Genomic DNA, 19,956 nt, shown 5'->3' with positions numbered 1-19,956 from the left:
AAGACTCCATGTCCCTCCTAAGTTCCCTGATGTCGCTGGATAGGTCCCTTTTGACCTCCTGTATATCCTCTCAGAGGGAGGTGAAAAGAGACTCAAGGAAGGAGCGAGTCACTGGTTCCTCCGAGCCTTCCTCTCTTAATATACCTGGAGAGACCACCGGTGGGGGCGGTCCACGGCCCCCCCCACCGACAGGTCTAGTGAGCAACTACTTCACGCTGCAATCTTTACTGCTCTAGCTGCAGCCATTGCCGAGCGGTCCAGGCAAGATCGCTGGGGCTCCAGCGAGCACCAACCGCGGGTTCTCAGTAGCTGGCCAGTGCCAGAACCGGAGGATTCCGGTAAGTTTCCCAGGCCTAAGTTGCTTTCGGCATCCCTCCTGTTAGTGTTCTCCCACGTGCCTCCCCGGTCGCTCCTTCAGGTAAACAGCACAGTCAAGCTCATCCAGAGTGGGTGTGGAGAGCACTGGTGTTCCAGGGGTGCTCACAATAAGGGTCTGTTTCCTCTGTCTCTCCAGGGAGGATAGCAATTCAGGAGTGTGCAATGCCCAGTGCCTGCTGGTCTCTGTCCACCTGGTATGCTCTGAGATCTTCACTTCTCATCTGCACGCGTGGCAGTCCTCAACTGTCCTGAAGACTGGCATCGCTCAGACTGCGATCGTTCATAAGAAAAATCCAGAGGCAACTGATTGGTCATAGGAAATATCAGACCATAAATCTACTGTGATAGCACTAAACTCATTGTACCACTGTTAATTATAAAACGCTCAATTGTATTAATGCAAATTGTTGTTGAAAATTGGCTCAAACCTCATGGATTCATGAGATTCTATACCAATAGACAATAAACATTCATAAAATAAAGAAACAATACAGTACAATTTCAGACAAATATTTAAAAGCTATGTCACAGTACGATTAGTGCAACTATAAGTATCTTGATATCATTTCTACAAAGTGAGATTTGAATAATCACAAAAAATAATAGAACATCACAATGCATATAGACAGTACACAGGGAATAAAGAGCCAGTAGAATTACTGAGGGAAAAGGACAACAGGGGGATTGAAGAAATAAAGAAATGTTAGTTCTTAAAAGTATCAACTGCGTCCCTACAAACACCAGGGGACCAGGCGCCCAGATAATCTGTTTCCCGCAGCTCGGGAGCCCGGCCCCCGTTGCTCCGCTCAGCTCTTCCCCATGGACCACGTCTCTGGTCAAGGTGCTCTCCAGGCTTCGACGTAGTCCCCGCCTTGAATCCCATCGACATGCAGTGTACACTCAGATCTGCTCACTGGCCAAGGCGGGCACCCTGCTCTCCAACATGGGTCGCAGATCTCCAGGTGTGCCAGCCCCCCGCCTGCCACTTGCTCGTTGTAGGCCCTTCCGGGCTGGAGCAGTCCCTCTGTCCCGTGGGCCACCCTGTACAGGGCGATTTCTCCCAGCTTCAGCGTAGACTCAGACGGAGCACCGAGTTTCGCTCCACATCTTTCCCAAGTGCTCGAGGGAGGGGTAGGTATGCTGTATTTGGCGGTAGATCGAGCAGCGGGCCGGAAAGACGAAGAGCATCTCAATCGCCTGCCATCTTGGCCATGCCCCGTTAAAGTACTTTAGAAGGGTGTTGGTGTTCAGACGTTGAGTTGAAAGGGTGCGAGTTGAGTTGGAGCATTAGGTTGTCTGTAGAAAAGTCTTATAAAGATCTTATGGTTTCGTGTTGTCCTTCAACTTAGCAGGAATTTACAAAGCTATCGGGGTATGACATTGGATCCTTTTCACAAGCACACAATATAAAAAGTATCCAAGAGACCTGGTCCAAAGAAAATGGTAATTTTCGTGGATTCACATCATGGAAAAAATACGCAATATTCACATAAATGCCAAATATTGAGTGGTATAACTACCTTAATCTCCGTTTGTTTAGATTATACAGCAAATCCAATAAATACTGAGACTGACTATATTCAAGCTCTAGATATTCGAGTACTATCCCATTTAAAGTCCACATTTCTGAAGTAGATTAATCATCAGCAAACCGAAGCTCTGAACGCTAGTCTTCTACTTACCGGCGACTTTAATGATGTACCTGAACAATATTCAAATCAACCAAAGAATTTAATGAAGACTTTAATGATGTAGTCACAATAACACACTTCGCTCATCCCATCTATTTTCCATCAGGTAACCTTTTCTAGCATCCTGAAGTGTAAGGGGATTGGTCATCTGCTACAATTACCTTTACCTGGGCCTTTAAACTGCTCCCCATGTATAATTCACTGGGGAAATGGAACGAAACAACAGCATTAAAATGGCTTAGGTGGATACAATGGACAGAGGAGTGCTGTGCCAAAAGGAAATCCAGTCAAGGCTCCACACTGATAACTACATTAACTTTATCTACTTCTTCAGAGAACACATTTTTGCTACTCTCAGAGAAACTGCTCAGTGGATATATGGACTTTTCCTATCATGGTCTACTGTCAACCAACAAGACAGTGAACCTTACAACTATGTCTGTCGGAACCAACAAACAAAATCTCTGTACACTAATGATCTGATGGGCTTTAAATGGAGTATCAACCAACAGTGTAGAACACTTAGCAAATGTAATGCTCAGGAGGACCTGAGAATTGTTCCAACTATAAAAAAGAAGATTGTATGAGAAAGAAACTGTTGGGAAGCTAAAGCACAGTTTGGGACTAGATGGTAGGAAGACCTAATTAAGTGGTTCAAGATACATGAGGCAATGAAGTTTTGGTCTTTAATTATAGCTTTAAGAACTCAATAATCTAAATTTGAGTCTATTGTATTTTTTGTTCAGAACTGGGCCATGAATGTATCTGAGCTGTACCAGGACAATACTAGTAATCAATAGGAAATTGTTGAACAATCACATTAGGCACTCAACAAATTGCTAATAAAAATGTGAATTAAGCTCATCCCTTTGGATCCCTGGGTCCAGGCAACATTTTTGAATCCGATTCGGTATTTTGGTCTTGCCCATTAGCACTACTTTATTCATCCTGCCTGTACTTTCGAATAATCGCAGACTCCTGGACAGGATCTATCCATCATCCTATTTTTAACAAAAGGAGTAGGGCAAATTCTAAAAATTACTGCACAATAGCCATCCTTGGCGCAGAGGCAAACCAATATGCTAAGATTTTACTTAATGGACTGGAATGTTGAGTTGAGGGGGGCCAACATACTGCCTAAATTCCATGCAGATTTCAGAAAAGGATGTGAGACTGGATAACATAATATCTGATAGAGACATCTAGATGCAGATTCCTTACCTTTGAACTTCCAGGCGTTAGGCTGGATCCGAAGATTTTTTGTAGCAGTACCCCTGCGCGCCGGTAGATGGCGTTGGACGACTACCAGTGATGTTGTTGGCGTCGTGTTTGTCGTCATCGTGACGTCTGCGTCGTCAATATAACCGCCACTCCGGCGCGCTGACGTCACTTCTTTTCTTTCCGCGCCATCCATCGCTGATCCATAAAGAGAGCTACCCCCTGTCGATTTTTGACAGACCTTTTTCAACTTTTGTCGACTCCGTTGGTCTGTTAGGGTGTCAAGTAAGAAGACCTCTTGGTTCAGGCTGTGCGGTGCTTGTCACCGTGCCATTTCGGTTACGGACCCCCATTTGGTTTGTCCGTGGTGTCATCATCGCTAACTGTGGTTCACGGTGGGCCACAAGCACTTTCAGTTCACAGTGCTTCACTTCGGCCTTACCAGTGCCCCTGGGGTGTTCACAAAAGTAATGGCAGTGGTCGCAGCTCATCTGCGGAGATCTGGGGTCCCAGTATTCCCCTATCTCGATGACTGGTTGTTGAAGGCGGGCGCGCTCCAAGCAGTCGTCGCCCACCTCCAGGCAATGACGAACCTCTTGCATTCACTGGGGTTCACTATCAACGTGCTGAAGTCACACCTGACTCCTTTTCATTGGCGCGGTTCTGGACACGGTGCAGTTTCGGACCTATCCTCCCGGATTGCGAGTACAGGATATTCAGACTATGATACCGATGTTTCAACCTCTATCCTGGGTTCCAGTGAGACTGACTCTGAGGCTGTTAGGCCTCATGGCCTCCTGAATCCTACTAGTGATGCTTGCAAGGTGGCGCATGGAGGCTCTGCAGTGGACACAGCATCGAGGAAATCTCTCTGACCTGGTCCAGATTTCAGAGGGAACTGCAAAAGAACTGCAGTGGTGGCTGACGGACGGCGAGTGGGTCAATGGCAGACCACTCTCCCTTCCCCACCCAGATGTCACAGTAGTGATGGATGTGTCTCTTCTGGGCTGGGGTGGCCATCTGGGGAAGGTGGAGATCAGAGGACTCTGGTCTCCGGCGGAAGCCAAGATCCATATCAACCTGCTGGAGCTTTGTGCGATCCGGCTGGCACTAAAAGCCTTTTTGCCATCTATAAAGGGAAGGCTTGCCCAGGTGTTCACAGACAACACCACCGCCCTGTGATACTGCAACAAATAGGGCAGGATGGGGTCATGGACCCTTTGTCAAAAGGCCCTGCGACTCTGGACTTGACTGGAACATCAGGGCATTTCCATGGTGGTTGAACACCTGGCTGGTTCTCTGAACGCCAGAGTGGACGAGCTCAGCCGAAGGTGCCTTGCGGATTAAGAGTGGCACCTCCCCCTGGAGGTGGCACATGGTCTCTTTCAGCAGTGGGAAAGCCTTAGTTTGATCTGTTCGCCTCCAAAAAGAGTGCGCAATGTCAACAGTTTTGCGCGTTGGAGTTTCCAAGGTGGCACTCGCTCGGCTACGCTTTTCATCGCAAGTGGAGCTCAGGCCTCCTATACGCCTTTCCGTCCATACCAATTCTACCCAGGGTGCTCCAGAAGATCAGGAGCGACCAGGCAAAAGTCATTCTTGTGGCTCCGGACTGGGCACGGAGAAGTTGGTATCCCAAGCTTCTGGACATACGCATCGATCCTCTGGGAGGATCTTCTTTCGCAGCAGCAGGAGAGGGTCCTCCACCCGAACCTGTCCACTCTCCACCTCCTTGTGTGGAGATTGAGCGGTGACAGTTGCCAGCTTGTGACCTTTCTCCTGAAGTCAGTGAGGTTATCTTGGCAGCCAGGCCTCTCTCTACCAAATCAGTATACGCCTGCCGATGGAACAAATTTTGTAAATATTGTACAGATTGGTCTGTTGACCCTCTCTGCTTCCTTATCTGAGGTCCTCCTCTTCGTGCTTTCCTTGGCCTGGCAGGGCTCTGCTCTGGGCACCTTTAAGAGCTACCTTTCAGCCCATTCTTCTTTTCTGCGGCTGCCTGATCAGCCTTTTTTGTGCAAATCTCCGATTGTGCGGAGATTTTTGAAGGGGCTAACCCATTTGTTTTCCCCTCCACCTTTTGTCATGCCACAGTGGGACCTTAATTTGGTGCTCACTTTCTTCCATAACATTCTTCCAGAGGGAGAATGTTATAGCTCCTTTGCATCTAAATACTTTCAATTAATGGTCTAGGAGGTTCCTTTTTCAGAAACACTTTCTTGATGTGTGCACCGTTTGAGCCACTGCATAACTGCCCTTTGCGGTTGCTCACTATTAGGACAGCTTTTCTGGTGGCAATAACCTCTGCCAGGAGAGTCAGTGAACTACAGGCGCTTTCATCAAAGCCTGCTTACCTGATGACCTTTCCGGAAAAGATAGTACTCTGTCTACAGCAGCTTTTCTTCTTAAGGTAGTAACACTGTTCCATCTGGGATAGTCGGTTACCCTGCCCACCTTCTATGCGCCCCCACACCCTTCCAAGGAAGAGGAAAGTCTTCACCGTCTGGACCCAAAAAGAGCATTGTCGTTCTACCTTGATCATATAAAAGAGTTCTGGGTGGACTATTAACTTTTTATAGGGTACGTTGGCGGAAAGAGAGGCCGTGCTGTCCAGAAGAGGACTATATCCTGATTGGTTATGCTCTGCATAAAAGGTCTTGGGGCCCATTCCACGTGGGCGAAAGGGGCCATCATGGCTCTCCAGAATGGTGTTCCACTATCTGATATTTGCCAAGCTGCCACTTGGGCATCTCTGCACACGATCGCCAGACACTACTGCCTAAAGTCCCAGGTTCGCAGAGAGGGCCTTTTTTGTTGCTCTGTTTTGCAGGATTTTCTGGTTAAACCTTTCCACAGTCCCCTCTCCGGGGATAGTACTGCTTGGGTATCTGTTCAAAGGTAAGGAATCTGCGGCTAGATGTCTCTATCAGATGAACAAGTTACTTACCTTTGGTAACGCCTTATCTGGTAGAGACACGATCTAGCCGCAGATTCCGTACTGACCCACCCATCCTCCCCGCACTTAGAAATTGGTTTTAAGTGTCAGAGATGTTCCCCTTCAGGACCTTAGCGGTTTGTGTTTTTTAACACACCATGGTAAGTCACTTCATTGCTTCGCGCTTCTGGCGTTGAAAGTCGTGAAAAGTATTGACGTCGGCGCGCCGGAGTGGCAGTTATATTGATGACGTGGGCGTCATGACGACGCCGAACACGACGACGACGCCGGCGTCACGCGGAGTCGACTGACGCCATCTAGCGGCACAGGGGTGCCACTACAAAAAATCTTTCAGATCCAGCCTGTCGCCTGGAAGTTCAGAGGTAAGGAATCTGCGGCTAGATCATGTCTCTACCCGATAAGGAGTTATCGAAGGTAGGTAACTAGTCCGACACTAAATATGGTTTTGCAAAAGGTAAATAACATTGGAGAGTCCTTCTATGCTTATCTTGACTACAGCTCGGGCTTTGATAGCAGGAGCAGAGATTTACTGTGGGAGAAATTGATTAACTGGGGTATCCACTTTGCCTTATTAAGGTGTTTTCAGTAGCTACATTGGAGAATGTGGGTGAGGATTACAATAGGTGATGGGTTTAGGGTCTCCAAAAAGATTAGCGCCAGTTCTGGACTAAAGCATACGTTTGTTCCAACCACCCTTATATTTAATTTATGTACCTCTGATCTAGGGGTCACTTCCACCCACGCTGAGCCTTCTGCACATCTTCCATTGTTGCATGTGGGTGATACTGTCATTAAGATGCAGTAGAAATTTGGCTACAGCGATTGCTGTATGCTTTAAACAAATATAATCAAAGAAACAACCTGAATATTCTAATTAATCTTCAGAAAATAAGCATTCCGGCTCCTGGAAAATGGAACCAAAAACCATAGATAAGACAGATTCCTAAAAGTCAGTGGGTGTGTGGTAAGAATGCTGGGCATATGTGAAACCCCAGCTAATTTCCCAGGAACTCAAAACCACCTTCCTACAATATTAATTAAGGAGGCTGTAACAAAACCTGCAAAGACCAACTGCCTCTTCTGTTTTAACTATGTTCTGTGCTGAATGTATCCTTATGGTGAATCATGATGCAATCACCTTTTAGAATAAATTGAAATATTGCTCAGAGAAAGTGATGGGCAAAGCTGCTAGATATGTATTTTCTCTTATCATTTCCACCTGTTCTGCACAACTATGTCTAGAGTTTGATTTAATGAATATGGCCCCCATAAAGAGATAAAGATTGCTAATTACTGCCAACAGCTCAAGAGGTGCCAGTGAAGGTTCAATAAAAACTCTATTATCTGGTCAGAGTTCAGCAACCCAGTCTCAATCCAGACCAGACCTGTTCATGGCTAGAATTTGTTTTTATCTATTTATTGCTTTTATTAATATACACCTTCATACGCAAGACATGTCATTATATATGTTAGTGTGGTTTCTAATACAGGATATCAACTGCCTTATTAATCCTCGCACTTGTCTTAGATGTTATGAACATTGCATATTTCAGGTCATCACAAGATTGACAGTTCCCACAGATCATAGTATGCTTTGTAACAATACCAATTTAATAGTTCACCAAACCGAAACACCTCACCTACCAACACAGTTGTACCAAGGATTTGCACAGTGTGCGGGTCACTATCAATGGGGGCATCACACTACTAATGCCCCCTCTGGATTTAAGTCAGGTCCTTGTGTCGGGTCAGGATGTTCAAGCTTCTCCAGGAGCTCCCTATAGGTCTCTGAGATAGTGTTTTTCCTTCATCCCCTGCTGTCTTCCATTTTCAGCGCAACCTAGTCGCTCCTCGCATGTTAGGGCATATCTCTCCTCCATTGGATAGTGAATGGGATCCTGTCAGTTTTCCAGTTCATGGCAATGCATCGTTGATTGCTAGAAAATTTAGATAGCATAAGAATACAATTTAAAATGTTTGAAGGTTGGTCAAAAAACTTTGTTATTGTAATTTTTTATAAAAGACTTGGCAAACCAGCCAAGTTAATAGCTTTCGGAGATAACATTTAACGAATGCTGAAGTATAAACTAATAACGTTTCTTGTAGCCTCCTGCTAAACTTTTGAGCCGCAACACTATCTACAAACTAGCCTCAAGACAAATCTGAGCAGGATGGGGCACTGAAGCGAGATTCTCTTGTAGTTGTTGCAGACTCCAGATTTAAATGTAAATGCATCTAAATTACATCTAATACAACTAATCTAAATGTGCCCCTGCCGAAGCAAATTACGATAAATCCTACTGCGGGCGATACTTTGACGCATAAACGTCCAGAAAACAGTGCAGGATAGGGAGACTGTTGAATGTTTTGAAATTAATATTTAAATACATTGCATGTTTTAGGCAATTGCCTCGGACATTAATGTGCTGTTAAGCACCACACTGTCAGGTGCTGAAATGGATAAATAGTACTTATGAATTACTTTTTAAGATGAAGAATCTTAAGTTTGCCTCCTCCTTCTCCTTACTGACCTTTCTTCTGAGAACGGATGAAAAAACTTGTAGCTCAATGAAATGTTGATGAATGATACAGTTGATTTGCGAAAGACAAATTAAATTTTCCTTTGTAGTACATAAGATGTGTTTTATTCTTATGTTTTTTAGCCTGATAATGTGTTCTTTCCCTCTGTAGGGTGTTCGTCAACAGAAGTTTAGCCATGGAAAAAATCAAATGTTTTGGTTTTGATATGGATTACACACTTGCTGGTGAGTCTTTAAGCTGCTCAAAGTGCCCTTGCTAAATGTGCTAATCCTTCTACTTGTTCTCTAGATCCTAAAATCGTTTACCCACCCCTACTCTACCATTGGATGCTTTGTCGCCCTCTGTTAACTATTTCTAATGTTCTTGCTCATTAATTCAACTAGTTTATCTTGAATACATTCTTCCTTCTTTGTACCTTCCATGATGCCATATATTTAACTTCTGAGATGTCCTCTTGTATATTTAAATATGCTGTCTACACCAGTAAATACAGTATATTTCTGTTGTTTACAATTCTTCAAAGACCCCCTGTCCTCCTACCCAACTCCAGTATCTTTGTATGGTTTGCCAAATGTTTCTTTGTTGCTTTAATAAGTTTTCTAGTAATGCTTTCTACTCCATCCACATTGATTTCACCTGGACATTTTACATTTAAAAATAATGAAACTGGTTGTTTTTCTTGAGTGGAAAGGATCATTTTGAGTATATACTTTTCAGTAACTTCCTTTAACCCGAGGTCCAAACACTAATACACATTTTTCTTTAAGCAAAGGGATTTAAGTCACTGTAGTTTTGAACTGGCTGCTTTCAAAGACATTTTGTTTACCAATGTTGTTTATTTGCCTCCTACAGAATGCATTTTGACATTTTGTGTTGAATTAGTTCTGCCTAGCACTTCACCAATGACATTGATACTGTGATATTTAAAAAGAAGTCCTTTTCAGCATTGTATCTTTTATTCCAAACCAGTCATACTTTAAATCTAACTGGTCAAAGGTGCGTGGTACATATGGTAGCCAAATTCTTAGTCTCAGCCCTTTTTTAGGTTTGTCAAATGTGTGATCTTGACAAAGATGGCAAAATGTTTTTAAAAATGTGGGTAAAAATACTAAACTGGAGTATGTTTTTGTTGGAGAAAACCTCTGAAAAACCTATTTTAGTTGGAAAGATCCCCCCAGTAAATTTTTTGAAGGAGCATCCTCATACATTGTTTTGCAGGAAACTTCGCCTGCTGATGAAATTTTGCAAAATGTACAAACTGCACATCGTCGCCAGCAGAAATAAAATTTTGAGGATCACCTTGTGAGACCTTTACATCTGTTTGGGCATTCACTTTACTAAGTCACCAAATGAGATGGTATAGGCAGAGTTTTCCTTATTTTTGTTTAAACAACCTGGGTTGTAGACGTTTTCAGTGATTGCCAATGATTGACTTCAGCCTTAAGATTTACTGGGTTCTCACAAATGTTCCATAACACAAGTAGATGTTGCTTTGATAGAAAATACCAAAATGGTTTGTTACATATGAATTAAGGGAAAGTGAAATACTAGCTCTGCTTCTAAAAAATCATGACTCATATTCTTCACAATGAGGCTACTTTTCCTTTCTAGATCTCGCCAAGGCTTGCGCGCTGTCTGTTCGAGTATGGGCTTCAAGCACCATCCATCTTTTTCATTGGTTCCTGTTACTGTCCTTTGTAAATGCAGGCTTTTTTTGGGTGAATACGCTTAGTAGTCCCTCCATTTGGTCTTTTGTGTCCTCCCGTGAGGACTCCCCCTGTTACATGTGCTGTTACTTCAGGTTATTTAGGATACTTTGAGAGCACTCTTTTTTTGGTTGGTCTGCAGTTGCACAGCTGCTCCCCATGCCTCTCGATTTCCAGTGCGACTGAAAACAGTCATTTTATTGGTTGCCTGCTTGTGGCAGCCTAAAGGCATAGTTCTAATGCCAGCCCTTTTAAAAATCGCTTTTTTTTTAATTAAGAGAAGGCAGCGTGTGTATCGTATTTAAATTGTGAAAAATGTATTTAATCAGCATGGCGCATACTTCAGGGATGCTGCGCTTCTGGACATCTTTCCTCACTGCCGCTGGAGGGAGGGGCATGGCTGCTTAGTTTATATTCCTCTTCGCCACTTTGAGGCGCAGCCTCAGGGAACACACACCGCATCTCCCTTTTATAGGTGAGAGAAAGATTGTACAGCACAGGGAAAGTGGCTGCATGGAGTTTGTCCCTGCTGGTTTCACTGAGCCCTAATTTGTTCTCCGTTTCTTGCAATGAGTAGCTTCAGGCTGCGCGTCTTCCTTTTATCAGCACAGCGCCTGTTTCACGGCGCCTGCGTTTCATGTTTCATAAAGTGTTAAAAATAGAAAGGCGGGCAGCCGAAATATTTTTAACTCAAGCAAGGCCTCCCCCCCCAGCTGATTTCCAGCTGATATCCTGCTCTCCCTTCAAGTGACATAAAATCAGCCGCAGTCAGGATTTATCTCAGCTGACTGATTGAGCAAATTCTGTATGATGAAGCCTGTATTTAACAAGTTGTTCATAAAAAATGTACACCATGGAAACAGTTGTTAGCCAGTGTGTTTGAGGTGTACAGGATGAAAGGCGGAGCTGTGACTTCTGCACCACAAGTGCTGCCTCCTTCGGGCTGTCGGTCGCATCGTCCGCTTACGGCAGGCCTCACCTACCTAAAATGGAGGAAGTGCTCAGTGCTGTTAAAGAGCAGTGCTGTGCTGCAGTGCAATGTTTTATTGGAGGGCTCTTGTTTATGTGTGACTGGGGCTACTGGTGACAAGGGGTAGAGGTGTCCACTAAATTCTTTCTAGAGAACTGTCCAGTGGAAGGAGCGTTTTACATTTTCTCATCTTTTAGGTACTCATGATTTTTAAAAGAGGCTGTTAACCTCATGTCTTTTATGGTATAACTATGTTTTCTTTTGCATTATAGCAATATCTTTGTTTTTATGCAACCTTTAGTAGTTTCAGCGCTCTTACTTTGCAGTGCTCTATAAAACTTGGAGTACGCTTCCCCGCATCAGTTGTGGCACTTGTATCGCAGCATTCATCAGAGCGCTGATGCACTTGCCTACATAACTTGCATACTCAAGGCAAAAAGGTGTAATCATTACTCCTATATCTACTGAGCTTCACTCTTGCTCGCTCCATGTGCAGGCCACCAAGTGACTTTTTTTTGTAAATAAAAAAAAATTCAATTGCGAATGCGCTTCAAGCCCCACAATGGTGCCTGCCAACTGAGTCTGAAGAAAATTGGCAGGCTGCTCTACTTCACAGCAGCTTTTTTTCTTTGTGGCTGTCTCTTGCTGTGTGGCCGTCACTCTCTGAGTCTCTGCAGGTGGCTTTACCGATGCCTCTGCATGTGGTCGTCTCTCTCTGTTTCTGTCTCTCTCTGCTGCTGTTTGGCATTTTGCAAAATGAATATTGTCACAAATAAATAAATGCAACAATTAAAATAAATTGAATACAAACCCCACAGCTGTTGGTGCCTATGTGAAGGGAAAAGAGGAGGAAGGACTCATCCCATAATTCATCACTACTTTCCTATTGCCTTCCCTCGTGGCTTTTGTCTCACTCGCCTCTTCTACTCCCTCTTTCAGTCTCTTCCCCTTTCTCTCACAATCCTCCTTTCTCTTCATCCCGTTATCCCTCTCCCACCTCCTCCTTTTCACTTCTCCCTCTCTTTTAATCTCCACTCATCGTCACTCACCTTCCCAACCTTCCCTCCTTTTCATTTCATTACTTTTCCCATGTTATTCATTTCCCTCTTTCTCCTCACTCTTTTCCCAACGTTCTCCTTTTTTCCCTTCCTACCTTTACTTTTTTCTCCCCTACCATCTCTTTCCTTTTCCCCTTCTTTCTTGTCTTGATTTCCATCCAGCCCTCCTAACTCTACTTTATCTTTACTGCTTACATTAACCTTCCAACTTCTCATCTTCATTTTGCCACTAATTCCTGGCCCGTTTTATTTTTTCTCTTAAAGGGGAGGTAACTTTTCCCTTCTATCTCATTTACTCCAGATAATCTCTTTTTGTTTAAAAGTGTATTCTACACTCTGAGGTTTGGATAGTATCCACTTGGCCTTCAGTATCTGATGGCAGTGTCAGACCTGCCACTTTTGAGATAGAGCTCATCGTGTGAGAGAAAATGCTTCCGAGACTGTTGCTGACGTCCTGGAGAGGTTGCAAAACCCTCATGGTCATCAGTTGTACCCAACATAGTCTCACCACATGAGCTGGAACCGCATTCTGCATAGGGGTTTCTAGTGCACGTTATCTCTCATTGAGTGAGTTCAGCTTGTCACTTTAGTGAACAGAGTCAATATCGTGTGACACATGGTAGCATCTTGTGTGTTGGCATGTCTGTGGTGTCCACTGGTATTTGAGTGTGTAGGGGTGCCTGTTGATCTTAGCTCTCTCTGCCTCAATTCAGCCACCACGCCCTCCCTCTCTCGCTCCATGCCTAACGTTTCTCCCCCTTCATCTCGGTATCTTTCTCTAGCTCAATGATTTCTGTCTCTACTCCATCTCTTTGTCTTCCTCTTCCTCATCAGGGTCTCTCTCTCTCTCTCTCTCTCTCTCTCTCTCTCTCTGTCTCTCTCTCTGTCTCTCTCTCTGTCTCTCTCTCTGTCTCTCTCTCTGTCTCTCTCTCTGTCTCTCTCTCTGTCTCTCTCTCTGTCTCTCTCTCTGTCTCTCTCTCTGTCTCTCTCTCTGTCTCTCTCTCTGTCTCTGTCTCTCTCTGTCTCTGTCTCTCTCTGTCTCTCTCTGTCTCTCTCTGTCTCTCTCTGTCTCTCTCTCTCTCTCTCTCTCTCTCTCTTTGTCCACGTAAGGTATCCACGTCAAATTTGCATCCTTTTTTTCAAACACCCTGAGGATTTTAAAGGTACCCAGGGTTTGTACATTCCCCTGGAGGAAACCCAGAAATTAGCCAAAATACAGTGGAATTGTTATTTACTTATTTTTTAAATGGACGACAGATTTCTGAAAGCTATATACTGTTACATCTGCTAGACTCGTCTGGTTGTGGGGATATATAGGACTTGTAGGTTCACCAAGAACCAGAGGAACCCAGAGCTAATAACTGAGCTGCGTCTTGCAATGGTTTTTTCATTGTTTACCGGGCATATAGCCATTTATTTGGTAAAGAGTGAAAAATAGGTACCAAGGTAACCTATATATTTACAAAATTGAAACAAAATATAGAGTTTAGAAGCCGTGGTTATTTGCACATCTCCAAAATTGTGGGTACCCATACAAGCATGTGAATTAGAGGTCATTTTTCAAAATGACTTCTTTTTTACAAATTGTCTTACATTTGGATGGCAGAAATGCGAAGAAAGTCAATGGATAGTAACACTTGTTCCACTATTCTGTGTTGCCCTAAGTCTTCCAAAAAACATCACTTGTGTTGGTAGACCTGGTGCCTGCGTCAGGAAACCGCCCAACACGCAACAGGGACACATAACAGTTTCCAGTGAAACTGACCCTTTTTTTGCAATGTGCCTAGCTGTGGATTTTGGACCCTAACTCAGCCGGCACCTAGGGGGGAAACCTAGCAAACCTATACATTTTATTTTTGAAAACTAAACATCCAGGGGAATCCAGGATGGGTTGGCTTGTGTGGCTCTCTCCAGGTTCTGTTACCCAGAATCCTTTGCAAACCGAAAACTTTGTCAAAAAAACTACATTTTCTCATATTTCTGTGATGGCAAATTCTGGAATCAGGGAAGAGCCACAAACTTCCACCCACCCAGCACTCATCAAAGTCTCCCGATAAAAATGGAACCTTGCTTGTGTGGGTAGGCCTAGTATCTGCTACAGGAAACGGCCCAAAACACAACGTGGACACATCAAATTTTTTCCAGTGTAAACTGACCCTTTTTTCGCGACCTGCTAGCTGTGGATTTTGGACCCTTGCTCTGCAGTTCTCTTCGACCTCTCCCTGGTGCCCCAAAAGGAGCTGCCCAACCAACCAGACCTTGTTGCGCACAGCCAGGGCAAGTCAAACACCTGAATCCCAAGCATCTAAATCTTGCGATTTGGCTCCTGAGGTCTTAGAATTTGACTCCCTTAACTGTAGAGTGTATGATCATCCGCAAGGAAGCGTGCAGGCCTGCAACAAGAGCCTGCTATGCAGTTAAAGGGAAAACGTTTATGCAGTACTGCAGTTCCTGGCACATCAATACTCTGAAAGCAGCAGTCCAAGATAATGTCTGTTATCTGCTTCCCCTGCAAGGTAGGCCTTGCTTATACTTTCATTAGACTTTGCTTGGCCACCAATGCTGCCTACCTTCAGAACAAGAAACGTAGTGCACCTTTCAGAGTCTCAGACATTAAGAGCTTCATGGAGGGACTCAAAAGAGTAATTCTATCCTGGGTGCCACCTGCTTCTTTGTGGAATCTTAACATAGTTATCACAAGACTTATGGGCCGTCCTTTTGAACCGTTTCACTCTTGCTCTTTGCAGTACCTTTCCTGGAAGGTAGCCTTCCTAGTGGCCATCACCTACCTCATTCGTGTAAGTGAAATTCAGAGTCTAACCCTTCAAGTCTTTTCTTCCTACTTCATGCAGATAGAGTACTTCATAGGACAACCCCCATATTTCTCCCAAAGGGGGTTTCTACTTTCCACCTCAAACTATCCAAATCCCACTATTCTTTATCACATCTAGAGTCAGTAGGCGAGAGGGCTCTTCACACTAGGTGTCAAAAGGAGCCTGGTGTATTACATTGACCAAACAAAATCTTTTCACAAGATCCAACAACTCTTTATCTCTTTTTTCAAATGATATAAAGTCTGTGCTCTCACTAAATCGAGGATAACCCATTTGTTAATCAAATGTATCCAGGCATGTTACGCTAAAGCCAAAAGGTCTTTGCCTGTCCCTCCCAGACCCTAATCTACTTGCAACAAGGGAGCTTCTATGGCTTTATTAGGTAGCATTCCTATAGCAAACATCTGCAAAGCTGCTACCTGGTCCACTCCACACACTTTCACCAAGCATTACTGCATGGATGTTTTAGCACGCTATTGAGCTAACATTGGCCAACCTGTACTCTGTACACTCTTTCTGCATCATCCTCTGGCTAGCCACCGCTTAGGGGAGAACTGCTTTACAGTCTATGCACAGCATTTGTATCTAAAGCTACACATGCCACGAACAGAAAATGTTACTTAACCTGTAAGCATCAGTTTGTGGCATGTGGTGCTGTAGATAACACATGTGCCCACCCACCTCACCGGAAGCCTTTGGTTGTTGCAGAGGCCCTTCTTTCTACACTCGTTGCATGGTGGTCTTATTCTGTATCTTTACACTCAATTCCTATCCTCCCCCTCCAATGGAGCCACTGCAAATACGCATTACCAGTAATAGGTGTTGTCACCTTACCACGTGACTTGAAGACTTTGAACAAAAACACATGCACACTTCTGAGCCCAACACTAGACAGCTGGAGTGTGCACAGCATGTTATCTTAGGTTGCATGTCTTAACACCAACACATAGTATGTCAGGTTTTGGAAATATTATCATTGCCATTATATAGGTGTCACTAGAACAAGGAGCAAGCACACCATTAACATACTCAGATTTCTGATTCAAAGGAATTCGTGCATACGCCCTGGTAGAAGTGGTGATGGAGGAATTGGAAAGGATAATAGTTAAAGAATTCGGCACCAAAGGATGCAGAGTTTGTCCCAAGAGATCTTCAATCTGTGTTGCTTGATCATATGTGTTAAAAGATGTCTGTGAGAAAACTTCGGAGACAATCACTGTTTAGTAACCATAAATCTCTATGCAGACCTAATCCAGAGCAGGTTGAATCACATCTAGTTTGCCCAAAGACATTTTTTATGTTTCTAAACAGACCTACAGCTGTCCTTATTCAAGTGCAATTTGCCTGCCTTCCTTATGGCCGATCTCCCTGTGAATCCTCACCTAGAATATTACTGTGCTCATCCCCTGATATATGTAATTCCGCATGAAGTGTTATCTTGTTCTCTCACACACAGCAACATATGTAGGAAAAAACATCTCACCTCAACATCTATGCACAGCCTGAAGATCAAAATGAAGAAATCAGAAGTCATGCCACTCAATATCCCAAACCCTTCACCAATCCAGGTGGCTGGAGAGGATCTAGCCATGACTGAAGAGTTCACCTACCTAAGCAGTACTATCATTCATGATGGATGGGCAGGCAGTGACATCAAGAGCAGGCTGAAGAAGCAGGAAGGCCTTTAAAATATTCTAAACAAGGCGTGGAGGTTATCTCGGAAGATAACCAACGCCATGCTGAGGCTTTACGAGATCTGTGTACTGTCAACATTCTTGTATGGATCAGAATGCTTGCAGATGATGAACAGCGACATCAATAAACTGTCCGCCTTCAACACCAGTAACCTGAGAAGAATCTTGTGCATTTTGTGGCCACGAACCCTCTTAATCTAGGAGCTGCTCACCACATGCATGCAAGAGCTCATGAACTCATCATTATGAGAAAAAGACGGATAGGCCAAACCATCAGAGGAGAACAAGACTCTATCACAAGAACAGCTCTGCACTTGACCCCAGAAGGCAAATGGAAAGAGGCTGACCAAATAACACCTGAAAGTGAACTTATGGAAACAGAAATGAAGACCCTAAACCACTTCTGGGACACCATGCAGAAACTTGCCCAAGACAGACAGACCAAAGTGGAGGTCCTTTGATGCTCCCCTACATTCCATTTGGCATAACTGGTATGTAACGGGCAGTAAGTAAGTAACTTGAAACAACAATATACCATACCCAGCATCCATATTCAAATATCTCAATTAACTGTTAGTCGTACTTAACCCAACAGTTCACCTCAGCCCATTGAAGTCCCACCATTTACCCCAGATTTTGTGAAGTTTGTGTGGACATCCCCTCGCCAGGTAGATGGGTTCCTCCATTTTGACACATCAGTCCATTCCTGTGCGCCATGCTGCTGTTGTGGTGGGGTAGCAGAGTTCCATAGGCAAGCGATGTCTCTTTTTGCGACCAGAGTGAGTCTCCACAGCCACCAACAGCCTCTCCCCTCAAAGACCCCTTACATCTTCCATGAGTCCTAGAAGGGCTATGCGAGCCATTAGGTCCACTGGACGTTCCAATACCTGTTTTAGTATACGAAAGATGGACCTCCAGTAAAGGGATTTAATTGTGCAGGTCCAGACCACATGAAAGAAGCCTGCATCGCCTTCACCACAGATGGAACAAGTGGATGAGGGGCAGTTTTGGTCCTTCCATAATATCAGTGGGGTTAGATGTAAGTAATGTAGCTGTAGCGGGTGCCTCTTAGAGGATATTCCCAGTTCCCTGGGCGTCGTGAGGGCTTCCCTACATTTGCTGTTTTCTAGAGGGCCAACCCACGCTTCCCACTTGGCCCTTGTTGGGGCAAATAAACCTGGTGAATTTATAACCTGTTATCTGTATATTCAGGAGATACTTCCTTTGCCAATCGGTCCCTGCAATAAATGGGCATCTAATGGACTGAATTTGGTGGTTTGCCAATGGATTCGTATGAGCCATTAAGACGTGGCGAAGTTGGAGATATTTGTAGAATTGAGATTGAGTATCGTTATATTCATTGTCAAGTCTTGAAACTATTTCATGTGGACTCCCTGACAGATGTCGCCAATTGGGTGATGCCAAAAAGGTCCCACTTTGTGAAGCCCTTTAGTTGTGTCCCCTGACTCAGCCATCTCCCTTTCCAAAAGTGGTGTTTTGTAATGTAATCGTTTTGTCCCACCTGGTCCATCGCAGAGCATCCCTCCACACCTGAAATATCCCTCTCGTCAGTTCTGGAAGGGAGGCGAGGACTGGTGTACCATAGAGCATGTCCATAATACTGTCTACCCCTGAATCGTTACCTCAATCTGAAAGGCTGGGTCTTCCCACCCTCCCTTAAGCCAGTCATTACTTTGTACACTATTTCAATGGTAGTCCTCTGTCTCAGTGTTGCGCATACCTCCCTCCAGAAGTCAGTTATGAATCCTCATGCTCGGGACACATGCAGGAATGAGGCATTTTGCCCTCCTCATTTTGGGCATCTGTGGGATCTATATGCATATCTGCTGTGTCATCTCACAAGGGTGAGTTCTGTATGATGCTGTGAATTGAAATGTATCAATTTAAATATGGCATTACTTGCACCTGAGCACATGACGATTCCCACCAACTATTGGTTCGAGAATGGTGGTCTCTTCAATACTCTTTTAACTGCCAATTCCCCTGTACTATTTGTTGGATTTCACTGGTGAGGTGGGCCTGCTTTCATGAGACAGACCAGTAGTGTTATATCTCCCAGTGCTCCCCAGCTCAGTGTCTTCTTCCTGTTGTATTGCTCAGGACACCAGTGTTCCAAGTGCTGTAATTGTCACCAGATCCGAGGCCTCCTTCCTCTCTGTCTTTTTTTTAAGGTTTCCAGTCTTACTCCTCTCCTCTTGCCCGCCCAAACTAACGAGACCAGCATGCTACCTAGTTTTTTAAAAGTTGATTTATTAATTGGGCACATGGATTTTAGTAGAATGTGTACTCATCGGGGAAGGAGTACCATATTTACAGTTGAGACTCTGCCTGAGTTAGAGAGATGAGGGTGTTCCAGAATTGAACTGATTCTTAAAGGCCCTGAAGGACTCTTTCCCCATTTGATAGGAGTACTGTTTTTCGGTCATATAGGTGACCTGGGTTCTTCTATATAGGAACTTATCCGTCTCCCAACTCAGTTCTAGATCTGGAAAGTCCTGCTGGGAAGTACCCTCTAAGGCAGCATGGGGAAGCTGTTTTGTTACAAATGTCGATTCTTGATTAAGAGAAATGCTTTTTGCCCTCACCAAGATTTAGAGGAGATGCAGATGAGTTGCGCCTACCTGAAGTGTCTTCACAAGTACTGGACAAAACTGTAAAACAAAGGCCTCGAGCCAAGAGACCCAGCCAAGAGACCCAGCTGCTTCCGACATCTGATGGGGCTGCCTTGTCCTGGCATGTCCTGCGTGCATCCCACGCTGCGAGGGGATGGAACCCTTTAAATGCCTGTCGTACTCCGAGTTGGCAGGGCCTGTTGTACTGGAGACTATGGGCCCTGTAGTCTCCCAGCGAGTAAGTCCTGTTCTCTTCCTCCAACAGAACCAACAGCAG

At 44.4% G+C, this 19,956-nt stretch overlaps 1 protein-coding gene across 4 annotated transcripts in view; it reads left to right on the top strand.

The window, feature by feature from the left end:
• Positions 1 to 19,956, top strand: part of NT5C2 (5'-nucleotidase, cytosolic II) — a 542,012-nt gene that overhangs the window by 245,256 nt on the left and 276,800 nt on the right. For all 4 annotated transcript variants that reach the window (XM_085606647.1, XM_085606643.1, XM_085606637.1 and 1 more), the window contains one exon: positions 8,935 to 9,008. In XM_085606647.1, coding sequence (XP_085462773.1) covers positions 8,935 to 9,008 — 74 coding nt within the window. The remainder of the gene's footprint in view (positions 1 to 8,934; positions 9,009 to 19,956) is intronic.

The sequence above is a fragment of the Triturus cristatus genome, chromosome 1_2 (genome assembly GCF_964204655.1).
Source record: "Triturus cristatus chromosome 1_2, aTriCri1.1, whole genome shotgun sequence".
Lineage (NCBI taxonomy): Eukaryota > Metazoa > Chordata > Amphibia > Caudata > Salamandridae > Triturus > Triturus cristatus.
The sequence above is the reverse complement of the archived record's forward strand: the minus strand, read 5'-3'. Positions and strand labels throughout refer to the sequence as shown.